The sequence below is a fragment of the Podarcis liolepis genome, assembly GCF_965112155.1.
Source record: "Podarcis liolepis genome assembly, chromosome: 1".
NCBI lineage: Eukaryota > Metazoa > Chordata > Lepidosauria > Squamata > Lacertidae > Podarcis > Podarcis liolepis.
The window spans coordinates 22,887,476-22,914,042 of NC_139554.1; the positions used below are offsets into that span (position 1 = coordinate 22,887,476).

The 26,567-nt window shown below is 41.4% G+C and overlaps 1 protein-coding gene across 1 annotated transcript in view; it reads left to right on the top strand.

Moving 5' to 3' along the window:
• Positions 1–25,839, top strand: part of TRIP11 (thyroid hormone receptor interactor 11) — a 37,426-nt gene extending 11,587 nt beyond the window's left edge. Inside the window, exons 10-20 of the mRNA XM_083500788.1 lie at positions 466–3,519; positions 4,071–4,211; positions 4,512–4,705; positions 7,006–7,169; positions 7,373–7,476; positions 8,126–8,225; positions 18,959–19,040; positions 21,022–21,136; positions 21,599–21,724; positions 21,992–22,136; positions 23,541–25,839. Of these exons, the coding sequence (XP_083356914.1) occupies positions 466–3,519; positions 4,071–4,211; positions 4,512–4,705; positions 7,006–7,169; positions 7,373–7,476; positions 8,126–8,225; positions 18,959–19,040; positions 21,022–21,136; positions 21,599–21,724; positions 21,992–22,136; positions 23,541–23,761 (4,446 nt within the window). The 3' untranslated portion in view covers positions 23,762–25,839. The remainder of the gene's footprint in view (positions 1–465; positions 3,520–4,070; positions 4,212–4,511; positions 4,706–7,005; positions 7,170–7,372; positions 7,477–8,125; positions 8,226–18,958; positions 19,041–21,021; positions 21,137–21,598; positions 21,725–21,991; positions 22,137–23,540) is intronic.
• Positions 25,840–26,567: the final 728 nt, after the last annotated feature.

Below are 26,567 nucleotides of genomic sequence, written 5' to 3' on the forward strand. Positions count from 1 at the left end.
ATATATTGAAAAAAACTAAAGTGGTTGGGTGGGTAAGGATATTTATTATCTGTACTGAAATCTAAAACTATTGGCTGAATCACTTTTATCAGTATTACTCATCAGTGAATTTGCTTTGTTGTGAAGAGAAACAATGCAAGTTTTCAGAGAATGTTGGATGGAATATATTCAAAATGTTAACATTTCCTGTTAACATGATCAGAGTAGGCCCATTAAAATTAATGGTCATGACTAACTTAGGTTCATTCATTTCAGCAGATCTACTCTTGAGTAAAAGTTAGTTGAATACAACCCTAACTGGTGTTGACATTAATGCTTAATTCAATAACATAATTTCTCTAGTATTTTGAAAAACTAATGATGAAGTGATGGTGATTTTTCCACTCTTCAGGGTGCTTTACGGGTCTGTTTATTTATGTATGGGCTTTCTCTACTTTTTAACATTTGTTTGTGTTTTTATTTTAGCATATGATTATTTTAAAAGAGCAGCTAGCCAAGCAGAATGCAGAAACAGCTAATACTGTCAACCAGCTAAAAATGGATACAGAGTCTGAAAAAAGAAAAACATCGAAGCTAGAAGCTGAGAAGCTGGAAATGAGCAAGGAGCTAGAAGGCCAGAGAGAGAAATTGAATCAGTGTACATTTGCACTTAATGATTTGCACATGACTAAACAACACCTGGAAAACAAAATAAAAGAGCTAAAAGAACAGCTAAAAATATCCCAGCACTGTAGCTCCAAAAATAAGCAGGAAATAGTGGAATTAAAGAAAAATCTAACACAAAGAGAAGAAGAAATTTCTGTGCTCCAAAATAAGTTAAGCAAGATAAGTCCAGAATATAACAGTGGAAGTCCAGAATCTAACAGTGGTTTTCACATCCAATCAGCCAAAGAAAGGGAAGCGGAAATTTCAAAGTTGAATGAGCAAATTTCAGAAAATAAACTAATAAATACAGACTTGGAGAAATGTATTTCAAAGCTTCAGATGGAAAAGGAAAAGCTTCAGATGACTTGTGAAGAACTGAAACAGCAGTTACAGGAAGCTAGTAGTGAGAAGAGTAAGATCGCTTTTGAAAAAGATACCATGGTGGAAGCTTTGAAACTAGAAAAAAGGCGGCTAGAAAATGAACTAAGCCAAACTGAAAGCCAATTGTTGGAACAGGCTCATAATTATGAGCAAACCATTGAGGAGCTGTCTAATGCACGTAACATGAATACCACGGCGTTACAGTTTGAACACGAACGCTTAGTTAAACTCAACCAAGAGAGAGACTTTGAGATAGCAGAACTCAAGAGAAGCATTGAACAGATGGAAGCTGACCATGAGGAAACCAAGGAGATGTTAACGACTAGCTTAGCCGGGCAAAAACAACTGACAGAGCTCATAAAAGAGAAAGAAGTGTTTGTTGAAAAATTTAAAACCAGGGCTTCTGAACTAGAGCAGCAGCATGAAGATTATATTAAGGACTCCAAAAGATTTGACATTTTAAAACAAAGTTTAGAAGAAAAGGAGAAAAGCCTTTCAACCATGAAAGAAGAGAACAATCATTTGAAAGAAGAAATTGAACGAGTGAAAGACCAGCAGAGTAGGTCGTCCTCTTTGGCTGAGCCCAAAACCCTAGATATTATCACTGAACTTGAAGCAGAAGTAACACAATTAACTGTGCATAAAAATAATCTTGAAGACGAGGTAAAACTTAACAAAATAACAGTTGAGGATCAGAATCAGAAAATGGCCCAACTTCAGCATTCCCTGCAGGAGTATAAAAAGGAGACTGAGGAGTCCAAATTTCAGTGTGAACAAATGAGCATCACACACAAACAGGTGTGCTTGGAAAAGGATGAGGAAATCAAAAGCTTGCAGCGGACAGTAGAACAAATTAAAAACCAGTTGCATAATCAGAGAACAGTCATTCAGCCAGATCCTCCTGATCTCTTTCAAGAAACCAAAGTGCAGACACTTAATGGTGAAAATGGAAATGAGAAGCATGACTTATCTAAAGCTGAAATTGAGAGGCTGGTGAAAGGCATCAAGGAGAGAGAAATGGAGATCAAACTTCTGAATGAAAAGAATGTCTTGCTAAGTAGACAAATTGATCAGCTATCCAAAGATGAAGTTGGCAAGCTCACACAAATCATCCAAGAGAAAAACTTAGAGATACAAGCTCTCCATGCAAGGGTTTCAGCTCCATCTTATGGGCAGGATATTATTTACCTTCAGCAGCAATTACAGGCCTATGCCATGGAAAGGGAGCAAGTGCTGGCAGTTCTTAGTGAAAAGACTAGGGAAAACAGTCAGTTAAGAACAGAATATCACAAGATGATGGACATTGTAGCAGCTAAGGAAGCAGCTCTGAAAAAGCTTCAGGAAGAAAATCAGAAACTAGCCAATGAATTTGAAAATAGCAGCCAAGATATGTCCCGAGAAACTATTAAGAACTTGTCCCGGATCATTCGAGAGAAAGATATTGAGATTGATGCTTTAAGTCAAAAATGCCAAACTTTATTGACCGTCCTCCAGACATCCAGCGTGGATGGAGGCAATGAGTTAGGAGGGATTAACAGCAATCAGTTCGAGGAGCTTTTACAGGAACGTGATAATTTGAAACAGCAAGTGAAGAAAATGGAAGAGTGGAAGAAACAAGTAATGACCACAGTCCAAAATATGCAACATGAGTCTGCTCATCTCCAAGAGGAACTGCAAAGGCTTCAAACACAGATCTCCATGGATAGTGAGAACAATTCTCAGCTGCAGATAGAGTATAATGGCTTGATTCAAGGCTATGAACAAAATGAGAGAAAGCTGAAAACATTTAGCCAAGAATTAGCACAAGTTCAGCATAGCATAGGAGAGCTGAACAACACCAGGGATTTTATTCTGGGGAAACTTGATATGGTAACACCTCCTCTGCCAGTAAAGTCTACCGCCGCTTCACAGTCATCGGAGACTTCCAGCAGTGCTGCTTCTCAGATGTTTACTAGTGACTCCAAACCACTAAATGAGGAACTGGAGCGCATGAGTAAAGCACTGGAAGAAAAAGATTCAACTATCCGAATTCTGCAGGAGAATAATCAGAGGCTGTCTGATTCTATGGCTGCATCATCGGAGATGGAAAGAAAGGGTCAAGAGGGGTCTGAATTTGAGATAAAGCACTTGAAGGAGAAGTGTGATGTCCTGCAGAAGTCACTTAGGGAAAAAGACCTGCTAATAAAATCAAAAAGTGATCAGTTGCTTTCTCTCAGTGAAAACCTTAGTAATAAAGAGAACGAAAATGAACTGCTGAAGCAAGGTATAACTAACCTAAAGGAGAGAACTCTGATATTAGAAATGGACATCCGTAAATTGAAAGAAGAAAATGATAGAATAGTGGCAAGATGCAAGGAGAAAGAAACCGAGTTCAGAGCCCTACAGGAGACTAACCTGCAGTTCTCAATGATGTTGAAGGAGAAGGAATTTGAGTCTAATTCCATGAAGGAGAAGGCTTTCACGTTTGAAAAACTGTTGAAAGAGAAAGAGCAGGTACGTGATGAGTTGAATTTTTGCTTCTTTTGTTCAAGGTCAAAGGGAGAAAGGTGTGATTGCTATTAAGTCATGCAATGCTTATTTTTGTTATCTGGCGCAGGGTCCCAATTGCATATGCAGAATTCCAGGAAGGATGTCAATAGGTTTCTAGACATTCTTGCTTGAGAAATGTCTATACTTTTGCAGAGGCTGAAAACTAAAGAACATGTTCAGGTCTCCTGAGGAAAAGACCAGTATCAGTTTTTAAATGTCCATATATTTTAGAATGTAAAGTTTGTAAATGAGGAAGATGCAAATTCTAGTCAACATCTGATTTGCAATGCAATCTTATGCAAGCGTACTCAGATGTAAGTCAGCAGTGTTCAGTAGGGGCTTGTGCATAGATAAGTATTTGTGGGGTTCCCAGCCTTAGTTTAATTCTCAAATTTATTACTGTACATCCACATTTATATCCTTTCAAGTCCCCTGGCACAGTGCTGCACCTTTAACATTAAAAGAAGATAGATCTTTAAAATGCAATAACCTCTCTTTATTTTTATTTTTGGAAGGGGAAAGCAGGAGAGCTGAACCAGCTGTTAAATGAAGCAAAATCAATGCAGGAGAAGGCTGTTGCTTTTCAGCAAGAGAGAGATAAAGTCATGTTAGCACTGAAGCAGAAACAAATGGAGACTAGTGCCCTACAGAATGAGGTATGCAAGAGTTGCCAACCTTTGGGGGCTTGTGGGCATATTTGCAAACTGAACAAACTCTCAGGGATGTCACACCCACCCCTAATCCAAGTACACACAGCAACCTGGTCTGTAGGTTGAAATATAATGCTCCTTGCAGGGTTAATTGGGGGTGGGGAGGCAGGGGACTCTGGGTACCAGGGAAAGTCTCTGTAGAAACATGTGGCACCATCGAAGGATGAAAACTGAGTGAATGAAAGAGTGGGTAGCTGAGGGTGAATAAGAAAAGCTGAAGCAATGTGCCCTCAATTAATTATACAGATACAGCATTTACGTGATAAGGAGCAGCGACTGAATCAAGAATTGGAGAGATTGCGCAATCACCTTTTAGAAAGGGAAGACACTTCCACACGGGAAGCTTTAGCAGCTGAGGATCGGGAATCTAAGCTTAAAAAGAAAGTCCAGGTTTTGGAAGAAAAGCTGCAGTTTTCATCAACTGCAGTGGAGAATGCCAGGTAATAACTTTGTTTCCTTTAGCCTGTACCCAGAATCCTAGTCAGCAACTAGTTTTGTTGAAATGTTTGGTCCAGACATCCTATTGAGATGGGTGGTGATGTGAGAACACCCTTGTATGGTTTTGTCCAGAAGTCCTGCTGGCACTTGTGTCACTTCCTTTGTTCTCTTTCAGAAAGTAATTAAAGTGTCAGTATACTACAGCCATCATGCTCAGACTTTTAACTGCAACACAGGGCCCGCTCGTACATTTTTATCATTCTTACTGTTCCCTCCTTTCTGCCTGCCTGCCTGCCTGCCATCCCTCCTTCTCTAAAGGCAAAAGGGAATGCTGGTGGTTTCACTTGTTTAACCTGCCCAGAATAAGTTATAATTAGGTTAATGTCTGAAAGGGGGGGGGTGTGGTTTGCGAGGGAATTTGAACCAGGGTTGGGTGAAAGTCCTGAAATTTTCAACTAGACCAGGGGTAGTCCTACCACCCACTAATGCATCTTTCTTGATGGTAAAATTTCCTTACCGCCCACCAGTGCTCGATGGAAGGAGGATTCAGCTTGTGCCCTAGAACCCCCTACCACCCACCTAGATTCCTAAAACGCCCACTAGTGGGCGGTAGGGACCAGGTTGACAACCCCTGAACTAGATGGTGCATCAATAATAGGATAAGTCATATCTTAACGCATGGTAGAGAGAGGTGTTTTATTCTTTAGGGTGGGAGCTGAAGGGCCTTGTTTGATCTATACATGCGGTAAAGCACAAGAAAGGCTTTAAGTGCTGGAGGCTTTCAGATTAGACAGAGAACATGAAAGAGGTTTTATAAAATGGTGTCAAGAAAATAGAGAGCAAAAGGGGATTTTCCTTCATAACACTGGAACTTGCGGCCTGACAATAAAAGTGATTGGCTAATGGATCAAAGAAAGCAACAGATCTCATTTATGGAATACAGTGGTACCTCGGGTTAAGAACGTAATTCGTTCCGGAGGTCCGTTCTTAACCTGAAACTGTTCTTAACCTGAAGCACCACTTTAGCTAATGGGGCCTCCCACTGCTGCCGCGCCGCCAGAGCACGATTTCTGTTCTCATCCTGAAGCAAAGTTCTTAACCTGAAGCACTATTTCTGGGTTAGCGGAGTCTGTAACCTGAAGCGTATGTAACCCGAGGTACCACTGTACTTGCCGATGGTCACTGGCTAGATGATTTGAAAAAGAGCTAAGTGGAACCTCCATCTTAAGAGGTGAATCGCGTCTGACTGCCGGTTGTTGAGGAGCGTTGTCCCCATCCCTGGAAGTTCTCAGCTGGCCACTGAAAGAGGCAGGATGCTAGCCTTTAATGTCCCTCTTGGTTTGATGCAGCTGAGCTGTTACAGACTTCTCAACTTCCTCGTTCAAACGGCAGAAACATACAAGTGGGGAAGCACTTGCTTTCTCACTGGCCCTTTAAAATTTTTGTACCTTTATTTGTATTTTCCATAAAGTTTACAATCAAAACAATCCAAGAAAAGAAAAGAAAAATCTAACTGACAATACACTTTCTTCTTTAGAGGCCAGCTTAGTATCTCGTATAATTTATTTAATAAAAGGTAAAGGGACCCCTGACCATTAGGTCCAGTCATTGACGACTCTGGGGTTGTGGCGCTCATCTCACTTTATTGGCCGAGGGAGCCGGCGTACAGCTTCCGGGTCATGTGGCCAGCATGACTAAGCCGCTTCTGGAGAACCAGGGCAGCACATGGAAACGCCGTTTACCTTCCCGCCGGAGCGGTACCTATTTATCTCTACTTGCACTTTGACGTGCTTTTGAACTGCTAGGTTGGCAGGAGCAGGGACCGAGCAACGGGAGCTCACTCTGTCGCAGGGATTTGAACTGCCAACCTTCTGATCGGCAAGTCCTAGGCTCTGTGGTTTAACCCACAGCGCCACCCACGTCCCATCATTTATTTAATATCTGCCTATAAAAACTGGCATTTCTGTTGCGTGTGTCACTTTAATCCCTCTTTTCCCCTGGGTTATATTAAGTCTGAAGAGAATGAAATACCTGTATATAACTAGAATTGCTTCCAGAAGAGAGTAGTTTCAACAAAATTTGATTAACTTTTTAAAACCTTTTTTGAAAGATAGAAGAAAAGTGTAAACTCTTCTTCCTGCAAAGAATATCTGCAGGAACTGATTTCATGTTTATATTTTGAAGCCGAGGTGACAAGTGCCAGATATCCAGACCCCTGAAAGATCCAGGGGCAGCAGAAGTTAAGGTTTTTTGGTGTGTGTTTTTAAAATAACCTGGTTGATTTTACATATTTTACTTCAAGCCACCAGGCTAGCATGCAGGTGGAATCCTTGCAAGAACAGCTGAACTTTGTTACCAGGCAGAGAGATGAAACTGTCATGCAGCTAACAATTTCTCAGGACCAAGTGAAACAGTATGCTGTGTCCCTGGCCAACCTGCAGATGGTGCTAGAGCAGTTTCAGCAAGGTAAGTTAACTCCTCCAGAAATAAGAGTGCATTCATACTAGCTTATTTAAAAAATATACTTAATAGTATTTTGGTGATAAAACTGAGATATTCTCCCAGATATCTGCTCTTCATAATTAGGTTTTTGTTTTTTAAAACACACACACACACACACACACACACATATATATATAAAAGTAAAAGTGTACATATTTTATTTTTAGAAGAGAAAGCTATGTATTCAGCTGAGCTACAGAAACACCAAAGGCAGACTGAAGAATGGAAGAAAAAAGTAGAGCAACTAGAAGATAAAGTAGTTTCGTTGCAGGTAATGTTGAAATGGTTCTATAATGCAGCCTCATTTCTTTTAACTGGCATGGCAAACAACCACAGCAGCAGCGGACAGATGGGAAAGGGTGGAAGGCAGCAGAAATAAGATACTAGATTATTGCTATAGAAAGGTATGAGGAAATAATGGGGGGAAAGGATTTGAGAGAGGAATAGAATCTGCCTGATCATGTCGTTAAATATTTTCTGCAAGCCAAGACCAACCAAAATTCTTCCCATAGGTGAGGAACATGATTTTTGCAAAGGTGTATGCCTTGAGAGTTTGCAAATCGGTGGTAGACCTGCAGTAAATCAAACTGCAGTCACAATTTTATATAAATCAAGGGTCAGCCCTGCCATGCAGTGAGGTGAAGTGAACTATTTAAGGCCATCCCAGCAGGTGTAGAATACAAGACCCAGAAATTACATTCTGCTCTATTAATCACATAGAGTAAGAATTCACCCATTTTGGTGGCATCACTCAAGGAATATAATGCTTAAAGAAAACTTTAAAAAGTGTGACCTAAGTTATACTAGTATGTATGTGTTTAATCCATTTGGCTAGCCTGATTTTAAACTCTGTTGTGCTGTATTGATAGCATAGTTATTGCAGTATATGGTTGCTATGAATGATCTACCTCATCTTACAGGAAAACCTGGAGGAAGCAAACACAGCATTAGAATCTGCATCAAGGCTAGCAGAGCAGCTAGATCTTAAAGAGGATCAAATTGAGGACCTTAAAAAACAAGGTAACAGAACTTGGTCGCAATGCACCAAAACCGGAAGATATCTGTGTTGGCCTATAAGAAAAAATTATAAAATCCATTTTGGTGGCAGTGCCTTTTACTAGGCCGGCAAAAATGTCACAAAACAGTGTGCAAGCTTTCGAGACCTCCAGAATTCTTCATCAGGCTAGATGGTAAACAGGAGGCCTTGGTGCAAACTGAAGCCTGCATAACACCTAGCAGAGCCTCATTTGAATGTCTGCTTCCTTCTCTCACATTCCATTAGCACTGCAGCTCCACTGGTGCATTGGACTGTGCTGCATGCAATGGAGCTTCTTCATCTTTCATCCCCTTCAACCTCCCATGCGCCCTCAAAATCAACTCTAGAGGGTATGGGGGGCCCTCTGGAGCAGATTTGGGGTGGGAGGAAAGGAAATGTCAATCTTGTACCAGTGGAACCCCATTGGATGCAGCCCTTAGACTTTTGCCAAATGCAGACAAGTGGTTTCACCCCCCCTCACCAGTTTTTATTCTGCAGCTCTGGAGATACTAAAGACAGCTGCTTACCGGGTCTCTCTCGGTCGTAGGGTAAAACACACGGCTTCCTGGGCAGGTGGGAGAAAGAACAAATACAAGCTAGGCAAAAGTAGATCAATTTTGGGTGGTGTACTAGATGGTGGGGGGCTGGGGAACAATAGAAGCCAGATTGAGTAGGTTTACCCAGCAGTTGGAGTTCCAAATGCAGCTCTATATCATATAGATATACATATACATAATAAAAAATTCCTTCCAGTAGCACCTTCGAGACCAACTACGGTAAGTTTGTTATTGGTATGAGCTTTCGTGTGCATGCACACTTATCTGAAGAAAGCTCATACCAATAACAAACTTGGTTGGTCTCTAAGGTGCTACTGGAAGGATTTTTTTTTATTTTGTTTCAACTATGGCACACCAACACGGCTACCTACCTGTAATTATATACATATACTTATACATGTAAATAGACATATACGTATGTAGCCATTTTTGTGTGCACCCGAACATAAATGTTACTCTGAACTACTCAACAGAAAAGTTTGCCAGAAATTCAACAATATTGCAAGGGTGAACTTTTAGCTAGTTGGTGGTTCAATCTAGGAAAACACCAGTGGCGTTCCAGTTTTCCACTGCAGCCTCCTGTGCCCCCTAGAAATATGCTTTTGCAGGCCAAGGGTGCCTCTGAAATGACATGGGATTGAGACCCCAGGAGTTGGAATGGTAGGCAGCATGGAGAACACTGCACAAAGGAAGTGCCTTTTCCAATCACACATGGCTTTGGATCTATATTATCCTATATTCCTCATGTTAAGAGATTTCAAAGTTTTAAATCAGTCATGTAACTAAATTGCAAGTGGTTCAACTAATACCTGCCTAGAAGGTGGAAGGTTCCCCAATGGGACCAACATTCCCAGAGAGAAAAAAGTGCCCTTGTCAGAATGAGCATACTGGAAGAATGTGTAATTGTAGAGAAGGGATGGTGAACTGCTGCCTTGGGGTATTCACATGCTGTGTTGTGTGTGTGAACAGAGACTGACGACCTGCCATGACGTCACCTGATTTGCGGTCTCTGGTTTGGCTCTCGTTTTTCCAGTTTCCCTGGATGGGCGGGGTATAAATAATAAATTATTATTATATATTTCCTTAGCTATATTCACTTGAACATGTGCAGTCCCTGATAACAACAGTGGACTATATTCCAGAGATGTCATATTTGTCTTGGCCAAACAGCAATGGAATATCATGGGCCTTTTTTTGAACGAACCATGTGCAGAATCGAAATAGGAGATATATGGGGAGAATAATAAATGGCCTACCTTACAGAGTTGCAAATATTACTGAGCTAATATGCACAAAAATGTTTTCAACATCTTAAAGCCTAGTGTAGAAGCCATTTCATGGTTCACTGCCTTGCCAAAGAAGGGCAGTGCCAAAGAATGCTTCAACTACCGCACAATTGCACTCATTTCACACACTAGCAAGGTTATGCTTAAAATTCTACAAGGAAGGCTTAAGCAGTATGTGGACCGAGAACTCCCAGAAGTGCAAGCTGGATTTCGAAGGGGCAGAGGAACCAGAGACCAAATTGCAAATATGCACTGGATTATGGAGAAAGCTAGAGAGTTCCAGAAAAACATCTACTTCTGCTTCATTGACTATGCAAAAGCCTTTGACTGTGTCGACCACAGCAAACTATGGCAAGTTCTTAAAGAAATAGGAGTGCCTGATCACCTCATCTGTCTCTTGAGAAATCTCTATGTGGGACAAGAAGCTACAGTTAGAACTGGATAAGGAACAACTGATTGGTTCAAAATTGGGAAAGGAGTACGACAAGGCTGTATATTGTCTCCCTGTTTATTTAACGTTTATGCAGAATTCATCATGCAAAAGGCTGGGCTGGATGAATCCCAAGCCAGAATTAAGATTGCCGGAAGAAATATCAAAAACCTCACATATGCAGATAACACAACCTTGATGACAGAAAGTGAGGAGGAATTAAAGAATCTTTTAATGAGGGTGAAAGAGGAGAGCGCAAAATATGGTCTGAAGCTCAACATCAAAAAAACTAAGATCATGGCCACTGGTTCCATCACCTCCTGGCAAATAGAAGGGAAAGAAATGGAAGCAGTGAGAGATTTTACTTTCTTGGGCTCCATGATCACTGCAGATGGTGACAGCAGCCACGAAATTAAAAGATGCCTGCTTCTTGGGAGAAAAGCAATGGCAAACCTAGACAGCATCTTAAAAAGCAGAGACATCACCTTGCCGACAAAGGTCTGTACAGTGGTGCCCCGCAAGACGAATGCCTCACAAGATTGAAAACTCGCTAGACGAAAGAGTTTTCCGTTTTGGAGGTGCTTCGCACAACGAATCTCCTATGGGCTTGCTTTGCAAGACGAAAATGTCTTGCGAGTTCCTGCGGGGTTTTTTCCTCCCCCCCCTTTTCTAAGTCGCTAAGCCACTTATCAGCTGATCCGATAAGCCGCTAAAAGCCGCTAATAGCGCTAATCCGCTAATCCGTCAATGGGCTTGCTTTGCAAGACAAAAAAACTGCTAGACGAAGAGAATCACAGAACGGATTCTTTTCGTCTTGCGAGGCACCACTGTATAGTTAAAGCCATGGTTTTCCCAGTAGTGATGTATGGAAGTGAGAACTGGACCATAAAGAAGGCTGATCACCGAAGAATTGATGCTTTTGAATCATGGACTGCAAGAAGATCAAACCTATCCATTCTGAAGGAAATCAGCCCTGAGTGCTCACTGGAAGGACAGATCCTGAAGCTGAGGCTCCAATACTTTGGCCACCTCATGAGAAGAGAAGACTCCCTGGAAAAGACCCTGATGTTGTGAAAGAGGGAGGGCACAAGGAGAAGGGGGCGACAGAGGATGAGATGGTTGGACAGTGCTCTTGAAGCTACCAACATGAGTTTGACCAAACTGCAGGAGGCAGTGGAAGACAGGAGTGCCTGGCGTGCTCTGGCCCATGGGGTCACAAAGAGTCGGACACAACTAAACAACAACAACAGAAGCTCTTTTGGCATATAAGCTATATATGTGTGTTTTGTTGTTGTTTGGTTGTTTAGTCGTGTGTATGTGTGTGCTATGTTACTAAGTAGTGTGGAGCCACAGTGAAGTTAAATGCTGTTTTTCCCTGGAGAGGGCTCATGAATTCGCTTTTCCAAAAACAATTAGAGTCTCTGATTTGCTTACAAATTCACTCACGTGCCAACAAGAATGTAAATTGTAAAATTAAGGTGCCCTCCTTCCCTGCTGTGCCTTGTACGCACAAATCCCATCTACAGAATCTCATGTTGGGTTTGCTTACAATGTAAGCTTCCTTGGCCGGGGGTGGGGTGGGGGCGGTAAGAACGCCAAAGTTTTGATTAAATGTTTTTGTAATGTATTTTCTTTAACACTCAACTTGGCCAGACAGTAGAAGGATTTGCCAGGAGAAACCTTTTTTCTTTCTTTTTTAACAAAGAAAGCGGTAATTGTTTTTGCCTTGTGACAGAATTTGAAATGAAATATAAGCCAGTTTAAGATTAATGGTTTCTTGATAGGACAGGCCAATGGTATTAATAGGGACTTCTTTTTTAGCAAAACATAATTAAGGCTCTTTTTGTGGGAAAATTATTTGTAACTTAGTTGTGCCTTAATAGACCCTTCTCATAATAGGTGCTGGAGAATATAATCAGCCAATCCAAACATACTGCCAAACCCTATGGATCCTTCATCATGCAAATCTATAATTGTGTCTCCCTTCTGGCCTTCATGTTATGGGGAGTTACCTTTTTCTTTTAACGTGATGCTCCATTAACCATTGGATTTGCAAAAATAGTCCTTGGAGTTCTGTCAGGTCCCTGTGGCCTGCTCTTTTGAATGTCTCGGAGTAACAAGGCACGATCTAAGGGTAGCAGCACTTGTGCACATTTCTGGAGACTGATTCACGCAAGGTAGTCCCCATGCAAATCACATCAGTCCTGTGAGCAAGGCTGTGCAGAAATGCTGCTGCTAACAGTATCTGTTAAGCTGGGTGAGAGTGTTAAGCAATTGATCTTCGTTTCAGTTTTAAAGGTAAAGGTAAAGGGTCCCCTGACCATTAGGTCCAGTCGTGACCGACTCTGGGGTTGCGGTGCTCATCTCGCTTTATTGGCCAAGGGAGTCAGCGTACAGCTTTCGGGTCATGTGGCCAGCATGACTAAGCCGCTTCTGGCGAACCAGAGCAGCGCACGGAAACGCCATTTACCTTCCCGTCGGAGCGGTACCTATTTATCTACTTGCACTTTAACGTGCTTTCAAACTGCTAGGTTGGCAGGAGCAGGGACCGAGCAACGGGAGCTCACCCCATCACAGGGATTCGAACCGCCGACCTTCCGATCGGCAAGTCCTAGACTCTGTGGTTTAACCAACAGCGCCACCCACGTCTACGTTATTCTTGATGGCTCAGGGCTGATGACCTTTGCAGATGCTCCAAATTTTATATTTGTAATCAGTGTTGAGATGGTTGAGGTGCTGAATTTGGAATGTCTTCAGGAGAGAATATCCTCCAGGTCACACCAGTCTTCTCTCTGCTGCATTGTCTGGTTGTTTTCTTTGTTCTTTGTTGTGGGGGGGGGGCTGGGAGAAAAATGTAACTGTAATTTTTAAAGACTTTTTAAAATCATGCTTCCCAGTTAGGCAAGGAATCTCAAAAGATATAAAAGCTCTTAGAGGATTCATCTTATGTTTGAAGTTTTTTTTTAACAGACTAAAAGACTTCACCTTCCTCATCTATTGAGGGTGTAAAGAAATTTGGCCATGGCAAATCAGCCGCCACATTGCAATAAAACTATTATATTTACCCCTTGATTATATAAACATTGCCCTAAATTCCAGCTGTGTGACTGCAGTCTGGATTTTTATAGCTGAAGTAGGATAATGTCACTGCATCCTGCAACCAAATATCAAAGTGCTCCATGTTTATTCCCCCTTTTTACCTTTTGAAATGCCCTGTTGCAATTGGCACACACAACTTCTTGCTGTAATCAGATAGTGAACTAAATTGACTGGCTGGTCAAATATTCAGTGAAATACCGTATTTTTCGCTCTATAACACGCACCTGACCATAACACGCACATCGTTTTTAGAGGAGGTAAACAAGGGAAAAAATATTCTGAATGAAACAGTGGACGTATCATTTTTGTGCTTCATGCTGTGGCCACAGACATGTGATCTGATGGTGAATTTGGGGTGACCCAATGCAAAAATCCTGAGAATCCCTGTGGATCCATGCTTTGTAACCACGTTTTTGCACCATTGCAGCCCCAGGCAACAGTGGGTGCGTGATTTTTTTTGGGGGGGGGGGACAGGCTGTAGCCATGGACATGCTGTGTGCTCTGATGGTGAATTTGGGGTGACCCAATGCAAAGATCCTGAGGATCCATGTGGATCCATGCTTTGTAACCACATTTTAAGTGGGGAGGGAAGGAAAAACACAGAAGGCTAAGAATGCAGGAGAGGGCTATAACGTGAGGAAAGGAAGGCAAAAGTTTCCCCCCACCCACCCACACAAGCCAGCCACTGTTTAAGGATTTCATCCTTTTAAATGGAAGAAAGCATATTTGAATGCTGTGTGTCTCCAAAAACAAAAAGCAGGAAGTCAAATCAGAATTTTAAGCCGAACCTGTAATCTCTCTTCCCTTCACATACATTGTTCCCTCCGGAGCAGGGACAGGATAGAGCGACGCTCTGCTTTCCTCTCTTCTTGCCTGGAGGGGAGGGGCTTTCCCTGCTCTTTGCTCCGTTTGAGCAAACACAGCAACGAAACAGAGCAGGGTGGGCAGTAAGACCCTGAGGCAGAATGCAGGAAAGCAACAGCTTTCTCTCTCACGGAGCTCCCTTCTCCCTGAAGCGCGGTTTGATTTTTGCCTTATTTTTCGGCTCCAGGGACCACACATTCGCTGCATAACACGCACAGACATTTCCCCTTCCTTTTTAGGAGAAAAAATCTGCGTGTTATAGAGCGAAAAATACGGTAACTTTGTCGGTAGCAGCTTTTTTTATACCATTATGATGCCATTTGTTAACAAGGGCAGGAATGAAGATTGTGCCCTAGCCCTGCAGCAACTGGGGGCAAATACTGGCAAAACAGTTCCTATGATCCATTTGCTATATACCAGCAGGCATCTTCCAACTGGAACCCAAAGAGTCACCCATGGTAAATGTTGCTGCCTAGTACTACACATCACTCCATCTTACTGCAGGGATCTGCAAGGAATAGATTGAGTAGCTTTTGAAAAAACTGAAAGTATCGTTTGAATTAAAATACACCAAGCCCTTCTCCAAGCAAGTCATTAAATTATGTAGAGTCGGGCGAAGCCAAAACACTTTTGTGCTGATAAACTTAAAAGTTTTAAACATACAACACGATTATCTGCCTGAGCAATGAACCAAATCTTTTGATCAGTCCAATATCCAGGTGCTGTTCTGTACCCATTTAGTAGGAGGAGACCCCTGTTAATTTAAGTTTAGAATTCAAAAGCCACAAGAAGAGTGTCGCCCATTAACCTTCGAGGCCCCAGCATCTCCTATATCATTCTTTTGTCAGACCTTGCATTACCCTAATGTGAATGAGAAATAGGACACTGGGAAGCGTTATGCAGATAAGCACTGAGGATTCTCCATGGTGCTACTGCGTTCTATAAGAAAGTAAAAGGTCTTCAGTCTAAAGGGAGGCAAAGAATCTGAATGTTTCGTTCTTTGTAAATTTGTTCCTTCCAGAGAAAAGTAAAGCACTGCATTGGGCAGGGGCAAAACTACCCCACTGATGATGGAAGAAGACAGCACAGCAATAGGGGAAGGGGAAATTCTCTTCCTAATCTGCCTGTCAGCAGCTGCCATCTGCCAGAAGGGAAGAGCATTATTTAATTGGACGTATCTATCCTTATTAGCATTCTTGGTCAGTTTGAGTTGAACAGGAGCTAGAACTAGGTTTGACTATGCTTGTAGCAGTGGCTTCAGATGGATGAGAGGGCTGGGGAAAGAAGAATTCTGCATCTCTTACTTTTCACTCTAGCATTCTTTCTTTTTTAAATGGCTGTCAATGTAGTAGGTAGAAGAAGTTGCAGATGGAGACCATCTTTACCATTTGTGGAATGAAGGGGGGGTAAGGATTGGGGAGGGTTGAATAATTTTTTCCCGGGTAGCTAGCTTAGCAGTAATAGTCAACATTTTGGGAATTGTGCCACAAGGAGAGCCATACAGACAAGAGAGAATGTCTGCAGAAGGAAGGATGGAGAACATAGTAGATCAGGACCTCTTGGTAGATCTCTCAGTGATTTGATAGATTAGTAAGGATTTCTGACTCTCAGTTGTTTAGCAGTTGGGGACAGCAGGCACATTTCCCTCTTTAAATAACGATGCTGAAATGAAGAAAACTAGGGGTAACCAGGAGCAGACTTTTATGTGAAAGGAAGGACTATGAGCTCAGTTCAGTCTGGGTACCGAAAACAAATTCCTATGCTCAGAATGTTCTTGGGGGCACTCTGTTCTAACTCTGTGTCTCTTGTACCTGGCTTTGCCTGCTAGATCTTGAGTTTCTGTTAAAAAAGAGGATATTTTACAGGCCTAAAGTCTGCCTACCCCTGCTCTAATGCACACTAACAGTATGAATTCAGGGTGGTGGTGCATATTGAGTTGGGTTGGGGATGGGATTGGAGCTCTCCTTCCCTCCCCCCCAACCATCAGACATGACGAATGCTAGTATAAAAAAAGGAGACTGAATTAAAAAGATCTTATTTATACAAGAAAACATATAATGTCCTGTTGAACAGTGGCCAGATACATTCCCAGACACAGATTTGTTGGCCCAAGCTGCTGAAGGCTTTTTAAATGGATTGTTTTGGCAGGACAAATTATATTAATGGAAAAACATAAGAAAGACCAGATGCAGGTTTTTGAATTTCCATAAATGGTTAACAGATTACAGGAGAACACTGTAAATATCTCGTCTACGGAAGCCCATGCTGAATGTTGGCTCTATTCTGTCCTGCATCATATTATATTCAGAAACAGATATTATGGCAAAATTAGCCAGTAGTGGAGAAAAGGTGCTTGGAGTTCACAGCTAAGGCGGGGATTCAGCCTAGCAATTAATCGTAGATGTATAATATCAAACTGAATACTGTATTATATCATTTATAAAAGCAATAATTTACCAATACATCTTTTTCTTTTTCTTTTGTTTCATTTATATTCATCCTTACTTCCAAACAGCTTGAGGTACTGGGCATGATTCTCCCACCTCCTTTTATCGTCGCAGCATCCCTGTGATGTAGGTTGGGCTGAAAGATAGAAGGTGGTCCCAGGTCATTCAGTGAGGTCTTCATAGCCAAATACAGATTTAAACTTGAATCTCTGCAGTCCTAGTCTGATACACCAGTCTGGTTTTACTTTTGTAGTTTTATTTATATCAAAGAAAAGACAGAGGGGTGATTGAGTACTTCATTTCCATCTGACTATCCTAGCATTAGCTAAAATTGGCATTGCCTATTTTTTTATTCTTTAATTGCACATCCGGTGGGTAGTATCCAAGTAACTCATTCCATCAGCACAAGAATTTCCACTTGTGTAACAGAACTTGTCCTCATGCTCCCTAAAACTGTTCTGGGGTTTCTCACAACCTTCCAGAGCGGGTTTGGGGAGGATACAGTTTGCATGTGAAGGTGGGGGAGTTCCATTGCGCAAGCAGACATTGTTGGGGTGAGTTAGTTGGGACACCAATCAGTTCATTTTAAAGCTTCCTTCTTATATAGTTGCCCAAAGAATTTATTAAATACTGCCAAATGGCTGTTGATCCTTATAATCTTATCTTCTCAAATGGTGAATCTTGAATCATAGGTGTAAATGTAGTTTGTAAAAGAAACTTTCAAAAATAAATATCTTTTTTTAAAAAAGATATGTAGTCCACCAGACCTATTTAAACAAAAATTCAACATGTACTCACAATGACTGTTTGAATTATCAAATCCTAGCTTATTCAACCAGGATGGGCAAGATTTCTGTGCACCCACGCACAGTCCCGTTGGGTGAGAGGGAAACTAGGTAGGAAGCCGCAGTTCTCCACAGCTTCTCATGCAGTCTGATATGGGAGCTATGTTAAACCAATTTGCAGAAGTCCATTTTAAACCATGATTTTGTACACTAGCTTGTTTGGATGCCATTAGCCATAGTTCCCTGTTTGGACTTAATGTAAAGCTATTGTTCATTGTGGCTTCCTGGCTTATTTCCTTGCTTGTATGAATAGAGGAACAAAGAGGCTGTGCGTGGAGCTCAAATATATACTGGTTTATTAAGCCCAGATTTATCTTACTTAACACTCTCCGTAAACTGCTTTGAGGGTTGCTTTTTTCTAAAAATCGAACAGTGTATAAATTTTGTGAAATAAATAAAATAAGGTTGCATGGAATGTGTCCTTAGCCATGTGTTTTAGATTTGTCCTGCTGCCCCTGACTTCTTCCACTCAGTGGCTCAGTTCGCATGTTGCATTAAATCACAGTGTCTAACTGTGGGTTAAAATGGACAAGCATCATGCTGATGTTCAGAACTCCTGCTTTGCTTTTCCCCATTCCTGGCCATGCTGCCCTGTGAGCAACAACTCCCAAACCTTGGTTTGTTGTTAGCATGGCCAAGAGCCAGGGAGCAACAGAGTAGAAGCTTTTGAGTAGTGTGTACCAGCACACCGCTCATTTTGCATTAAGCCATAGTTAAAATCATTTGAAGTGACTTGGGAACACAGCCTATGTCAGGGTAATGTGACAGGTATTTTAACACAAATTGAAAAGTAAAGCTTTTTCCACATGTATCGCCCTTCTCTGAAACAACTCTTGCGTAGTATTTCCTCTGTGCCAATTTACAATCCTTTTCATTGGGTAGAAATTTGGACAGATTGCTTCAAACTGTAAAAAGCAAAAAGGCATCATTATAATCCTTGCCTTGCTTTTATTGTATCAGCAAAAGCTAGGGAACACGATCCATTGTAAAATCTCAGTTTTTGCCATTTTAGGATGGAAAAATAGGATAGAGTTTTGACCCATGATTTTTCAGCAGAATGGATAAAAGGGAAGCTAAACTCATATTTGCACAGCACATATTTTTGAGAAACTCTTCCGCTAGGACCCCTAATGAGTACATCAGTTTTGTTTATAAAATTATTATAGCAAAAGTTTTTTCCCCCCTGTAGGTGAACTCAAACAAGAAATGTTAGAAGATGCACAGAATAAGCTAATGAACCTCATAAACAGCACAGAAGGAAAAGTGGACAAGTGAGTGATTTTTAAGTGTTTTTAATTTGAAGTTATTTGGAGAAGTACAAGCTTTGCACAGTAAAATAATGGCTGTGGCGGCATCTGATATGGTTTAAAACAGGCTGGGTGGTTATTCAATTAAGTTTTACTTAGAGTAGACTCACTGAAATTAATGAACATGACTAAGCTCAGTTCATTAAGTTTAATGGGTCTAATGTGAGTAAAAGTTAGTTTAATGTTACAGTGGTACCCCGCAAGACGAATGCCTCGCAAGACGGAAAACCCGCAAGACGAAAGGGTTTTCTGTTTTGGAGGCGCTTCGCAAGACGAATTTCCCTATGGGCTTGCTTCGCAAGACGAAAGCCCATAGGGAAATCTCCGGGGACCTGTTTTAAATGCTGGTGGTGGGGAGCAAAGCCTTTCCCCCCCTCTGGCCTTCAGAAGAGGTCCAGGAAGGCCGGCGGGGGCCGAAAGGCTTTGCTCCCCACCGCCAGCATTTTAAAAGCAGTCCGGGATAGCAGGGAAGAGCTTCCCGCTATCGCGGACGGCTTTTGAAGGCAGGCGGGGGGGAGCAAAGACTTTCGCCCCCCGCCCGCCTTCCTGGACCTCTTCTGAAGGCCAGAGGGGGGGAAAGGCTTTGCTCCCCACCACCAGCATTTAAAAGAGGTCCCCGGAGATTTCCCTATGGGCTTTCGTCTTGCGAAGCAAGCCCATAGGGAACCTCTTCTGAGGACCTCTTCTGAAGGCGGGCGGGGGGCGAAAGTCTTTGCTCCCCCCTGCCTGCCTTCCCGGGAGAGCTTTTGAAGGCAGGCGGGGGGGCAAAGACTTTCGCCCCCGCCCGCCTTCAGAAGAGGTCCAGGACCTCTTCTGAAGGCGGGCGGGGGCGAAAGTCTTTGCTCCCCCCTGCCTGCCTTCCCGGACGGCTTTTGAAGGCAGGCGGGGGGCAAAAGTCTTTGTCCCCCCTGCCTGCCTTCCCAGGGGCTTTTACATCGCCCCGGACAGCGGAGAAGTCCTCCGCTGTCCCGGGGTTTTTTAAAATGCTGGGGGTGGGAAGAAAAGCCCTTGTCCCCCCCCTCCCTCCCTTTTTCTCCTGCAACTCTCCCTGGCTCTCTCCATCTTTCTTCCCTCTGAGCCCTTCTGAACACTCCACTCACACTTCTAATAGCAACACCTGGCTAATTGGGGAGGGCCCCCTGCAGGGCTGTTGCAACGTCCTCCACCGAGTCACCCAGAGGAGTCTTCATGCCTTGTCCAGCCGCCCAGAGCAGCGGAGGATTGACCTGGGAAGGCACAGATGGCGGGTGGGCACCTAGCCACTCGGAACCAGAGTTGAGAGATGTGAATTTTGCATACACACTCACACTCACACATACACACACACCTGGCCTGCACCCTTGGTGGGGGCCAACCTAACCAACCCTAAGTACACCCCTGAGAATAAAGAGAGATATTCAGTTCAGCCTTGTGCCATAGCGTCAGCATAGGACTATATATTAGTTTTCACCCCCTTTCCAAAATAAAGGTTTTAATCTAGGTTTCTGGCTGATGTTTACTACAGTCACACAAGGATTCCCTGCCACCGCAGTTTGTGAAAACTGTTTCTACGGAACTATATCCCATAAGGTTCCTGACCCATAAATTCCCTTGGGATTTAGCTCCTAGCACAAGATGGCCTCATTACAACTTCAGCTGATGATTAATGAATTAAATATCTGGGCAGTACTTACCTTTTCCTCACACGCATGCTTAACTTGACTTACCTTTTCGCACAGGTGTTTAACTTGCCTGTCCGCTTTATGCCTTTACCTTTTCCTTTGTCACTGGGGCTGAGATGGTTCTTCAACTGGGCTCCCCTCATGGTCTTTGTACAGATGAATCATCAGGATGATAGTGTGCCATAAGCAAAGCTTTGGAGTGCAAAAGGTGCTCCACCCTCACTTTTCTCTGTTACTAGCAATGCCAAGCAATATTTTGACTGCTTTTGTGTCCCCTTTGGTAGAGTCTTGATGAGGAATCTCTTCGTTGGACATTTCCACACCCCAAAGAATAAACGTCATGAAGTGCTAAGGCTGATGGGAAGTATCCTGGGAATAAAAAAGGAAGAATTAGAACAGGTAGTTCTGATACGTCTCATTGCTATTTTCCTCCTCTCCTGCAATATCAATACACTAGCATGCTTTCTTCTTTTGCTGGGCTAGGCCCCAAGGACAACCAGTCATCTACCATTCTGGAATGGAACAAGTTCTATATTTTCCAAACATGTTACAATGTTTACCATTATTTTAATAATATAAAATCCATTCAAACACGCAAATATTCACCAAAGGACTACATATGTTGATGTTGATGGTGTGGCTTAAATTCTTACATACGTGTCCATATTGTCTGTTTGAAACTAGCTTTCTCGGTGTATATAGTTTTTGTTCTGGCTGAAATTTTTACACAAGTAAATTTTATAAACAAACTTTGGTTGGTTTGTTCATTAATAAAATTGAAGTAAAGATTCTGTTTGATACTAAGTGTTAGAAGTAGGTGTGGGTTGTAACCTTTTCTTTTTGTTTTAATTTGCTCTCTAGTTGCTGTCAGAAGATCAAAAAGGTGTTACTCGATGGGTGACTGGGTGGTTTGGTGGAGGAGGTGCTGGATCAAAGAGTGTCCCCAACACACCTCTGAGACCAACCCATCACTCAATTTTCAACAGTGTAAGTATTTTCCATTGTCTGCTTTTGTATAGAAAATGCAGGACTTCCATATTATAATTGCTATCAACCTAGGTCATTGTTACACTTGCAGAAGGCTTGAAGGTGTTTGCATTTTAAAACCAGTGTCAAATAACTCGATTGTGTTAAAATTAGAACCATATTGCTACTAGGATAGTTGTGCACCATCTTGAACAGATGAGCCAGGTATATATCATTTATTTCCAGAAATGTTGTTTGTATTGGGTTAATTTGTCTCCACCCGTTCAGTCTTTCTCAGAGCTATTTGTGAAGTTCCTTGAAACTGAATCCCGTCCAACTCTTCCCCCACCAAAACTCTCTGTTCATGACATGAAACCTTTAGCATCAACAGGAATCAGCAAAGCCACTGTTAGTCCTTCTAGCAGCATTGCAGGTAGTGTATTTTTATATTCCTAATACACAAAATGTTACGTTGAATCTGAGTGTTGACTTGTTGATTGTTGTCTTTCCAAGTTTATATTTATTTGGATGCGCAGTGTAAGGAGGATGACAAATAAAATTAGAAGAATTTTCTCCTTGCCAAGGTTCCAGCTGGGGACAGCAAAGCGATAACCATTGTGTGACCTGAAAGCCACTGTTCTACCATTTCTTTTACTGCAAGGCCATGAATTTTAACCTGGATTTCCAGGTTGCAATGTAGCAACAAATAAATACTGTATGATGCTGATGGATGAGTTAAATAGGCCTTGCAGAATATGGTTTTTGATATAACTTTGAAACTAAACTTTAGTCGTTGTGAATGTTTGGTTTCATATTGTTGCAGTAAAGCTGGAGAATTTCCAGTCTGAAGGCTTATCTTTGAAAGTTTACATTTTTAAATAAATTTATGTTTTATATGCCTTTTGTACTCGTTGCTTGAAGGTGCCATATTTGGTTTGGCAGTCACCCAGTTTTCTTGTCTGGACGAAATGTTCACAGGGACTTTGTCCACACAGGAACAGGATTATTGTCATATAGAACCAGACACCCATTCTATATCCCTGAATTGTTTGGGTTTTTAAGATTTCTTTTATATATTAAGAATAGGTTATCAGACATAAATACATTCTTTCAAGGTTTCACTCAGTGAGCAAAAGATTTATCCGTGACCTTGACGTTAACTCCTGACAGACTTTTTCCTTCTTCTTCTTTTAGAAGAAAAACTACATTTCTGTTCACAGGCTTGTAGTTAAATCTTTACAAGGTCTCATTCACACAAAATGGTCTTGCAATTCTCCAGGTGGAAATCTTTGTGTGTGCAGAATCTTGCCACACTGATCTGATTATTCACTACACAACTGATAATGTATTTATCTTTTGGTGGGGGTTGCTTTTCCAGAGACCATCGCGCTTACTATTTGCATGATTTTCACAAGGGTGTGAAAGTGCAAAGGAAAGTTCAAAGTGCAAAGGAACGATGATAGCCTTTGGCTGTAACTAATAGCTTGTTGGGTGGCAGCAGTAATCGGTTCCCCTTGGGGAAAGAAGTGGTACTCCTGGCTTTGAAAGAGGCTGTGGTGAGAGGGCCCTGGAAAGAGGGAAGGGGAAAACAATGCATTAGGTTTTCTCAGATTTACCTTTGGGATTGGAACACTGCCTTGGTCACTCAAGTGGATGACCTGCACCTGTGGATGGATGGGGGTACGGTCTCATTATGTTAGGGTGTTTTTCTAAGAACGACACTTTTTAGGCCATGACTTTCCTGCAAGAATGATTTCTTAAATACTACTACTACTACTAATAATAATAATAATAATAACAACAATAATAATAATTTTACTACTGCACTTTCTGTCAGATCCAACAGGCTCAGGAACCACCAGAAGACCAGATGCAAATCCATTCCTTGCACCCCGGTCAGCAGCAGTCCCTCTCATCACCCCAACGAATCTTGGAACTGGCGGATCAGGACATCTGCTTATGAAACCCATTTCTGATGCTTTGCCTACTTTCACACCTTTGCCAGTAGCGCCTGATGCTAGTGCTGGGGCAGTACTAAAAGACCTGCTAAAGCAATAGAGAATTCTGGGTCCAAGGATGGCAGTGATAGAAGCACTTTAAGGAGAAAGGGAAAAAACCCTGAGTTTATATAATATACCACAAAGAGGCCTTTTGTAAAAAGTTGTTTGTTTGTTCATTTTCAATTGCTTGTAAGTTGCTTTGTGTGTCTTTCTCCTTGCCCCTTAAAAAGTGAAGTTTGGAACTAATCCAGCAATATTTGGATGTTCTAACCATCACAAGAAAAATAGCCCTTCCTATATTAGTTTGCCGAGTTAACTTTCAAATTGAAAAAGCTGATCTACATGTGAAATAACAGGTTAGCATTGGAGAACTTAACAAATCAGTTCAAGGCTTTCCAACCATGTATGCAGTTTCTTTCTTTGACAAATGAGGTGTTACATAGAGTGCCTTTATATAAAAAGGACACAACTTCTCTAGAAAGGGCTGCAAGCACATTAGGAATCCAGCTCAGTGTCAGGATGCAGACAGCATCCAGGGTGCATCTGGTCCATTTAAGTATCACTTCACTGATTCCAGCCAACGCCTTCTGGAGCCTGGAATGATGGGGAAACAAATGCAATCTGCTGTTTGTTTTGAGGGAGCCTGGGGCCATATGTTCCCAGTCCTTGAACTGATGTTCAGATACTGAGCCCAGTCGTGGCATTTCAGTCTGGAAAAGCCTTCCCTTCATAAAGCGGGAGGAAACTTGCTTTGAATTATCCAGTGTTGTATTGATCTAGAATGTGTTCATGTGGTCAAGTATCCTCTCTTTAGCCAGAATGGGTTGTACTGCAACACAATCCTCTGAAAGGATAAAGTACAAGTAGGAGGTTTCCCAAATAAATGGCATTAGCTGAGCTGACCAAGTCAATTTTTTAGGAATGCTGGAGATAACAGGATCATAATTGTGTTGACCAAAAATTCAGCATAATCCAAAGCCAATTTATTTGAATATGGAGGATGGGCTGGTATCTGTGAAAGAAGTTGCTTCTGTTAAAGTTCTCTGAGACTTCATAGTTGCGGGTTTTTGTTTTGTGTGCAAGAACATTCACACCCCATAAATGTTATTAATAGGTAACACCTCAGTTGGAGTTTCTTAGCTCCTAGTAGCTACTTAGAACAATGAAAGCTCAAAACTAACCAGCAATAAGGAGTTTGTGGACATTTTCCCTTTATTTTTTGTTGCATATCAACATTTAGTGACTGACCACTAATAAGCAACCTGATATTCCCTATGTATATTCATGGTGTGTGTGGTTGAAATATGCAATACTTTAATGGTTCAAAATGTATATTTAAGAAATGCCTGCTTATACTTACAGAATTGATTGAAGATTCCAAGTATGAACGTATGTATAAAGCTTAAAAGGAAGATGCTTATTCCAAATATGTGTAAATAGGTCTACGTAAGAACTAGTAGAATTCTGTAAATTTTGCTGCACAGTCTTGCACAGTTTATACTGAGTGTGTCAGTGTATTGACACATGTAATGAAAGGGGTTCCTGCCACCTTGGAAAAATAAGTTGAGACACAACATCTGTTTGAAGTGTCATTTTTTTTCTATAAAACTTGAGTTTTCTGCCATTGTTAATAATATAATTGGTATTGAAAGGTATTTTGTGTAAGTTCTATATTAGAACTCACAGCCTTTTCTCCTGTGTATCTTAGTTTTTGCCCTGCAGTTTGAATTGTAAGTATAGACTGAATCACGGATATGTAGTTGCCTGGAAGCTGCCAAATCAATGAATCACAAAGCCTTTTGTTTATATTTATTGATAGCATTCTAAATCCACATAGGTGAATCTCTGGCAAGGTTTCGTGAGTTTATATTCATAATGAAGTGTTACATTTTGACATTTCATATCCCCAATATTCTTCATTGACTCTGTTTTTGTAGATTGGGGTTTTTGCAAATAAGGCAAACATAGGTTAGGGATCGCAAGTGTATGAACTTCTAATCTATAAACTTCCAAATGGTTTCTTCACACATCTTAATGTTGAGTTTATAGGCCACTTGAAACATTACTTTCCTTGAAAAACCAACTTTATAGAATGGCTATAATTTTTCCAATGGACTATAAAGAAAACTTAAAATATGTGTTGTGTGCCTTCTTTCTGTCGCATACGTTTTATATCTGTGTGGTTGCTTTAGCATACAGTTCTTAAAATTGCTTACTGTTAATGATGCAACAAATGAAACTAAGCAGACATAAGAACAGAGGAAGTTTCACATCACAGTGGATTTTGCATTTGTATGTCAGTACTTCTTGCCATGGTTGTGTGATTTCATGTTCATGCAGTTCAGTGTACTGAATTGGGCACAAAATTCAACATTTTGGTAATGTCAGCTTTCCTTTTTATTTCTTAAGTTTTTTGTCATCATTACAAAACCAGACAATAGCTCAGAATGTGATGAGAATGTGGGATTTTTCTTCTCAATTATTAAACGAATCAGAATGTATTATAATGGAAGTTTCATAATTTATGCAGGCTGGAAAAACCACTGTTCCTTGACATAGGATTTAGATGCCTCCACCCCATTCCTCTCCCCACTCCGGCACAGAGTGCATTATAGCATGCAAAATACCCTGTCCTATTAGAACACTTCCAATAAGAATGTAGGAGATAAGTGAAATTTTGTAAAGAAAACTTCTTTTATTCTTGCCTGAAGAAAACCTGAAAACCATGCAACTGCCTTGGCTCAAGTAGTTGGATAAAATATGTTTGTCTTGTGCACATGGCTATTTGTGCTAGAATGTGGGTGCATATCAGAAATGCACATCTGATTAAGAGTGAAGCAGTACAGATCAATAACTTATTGCAC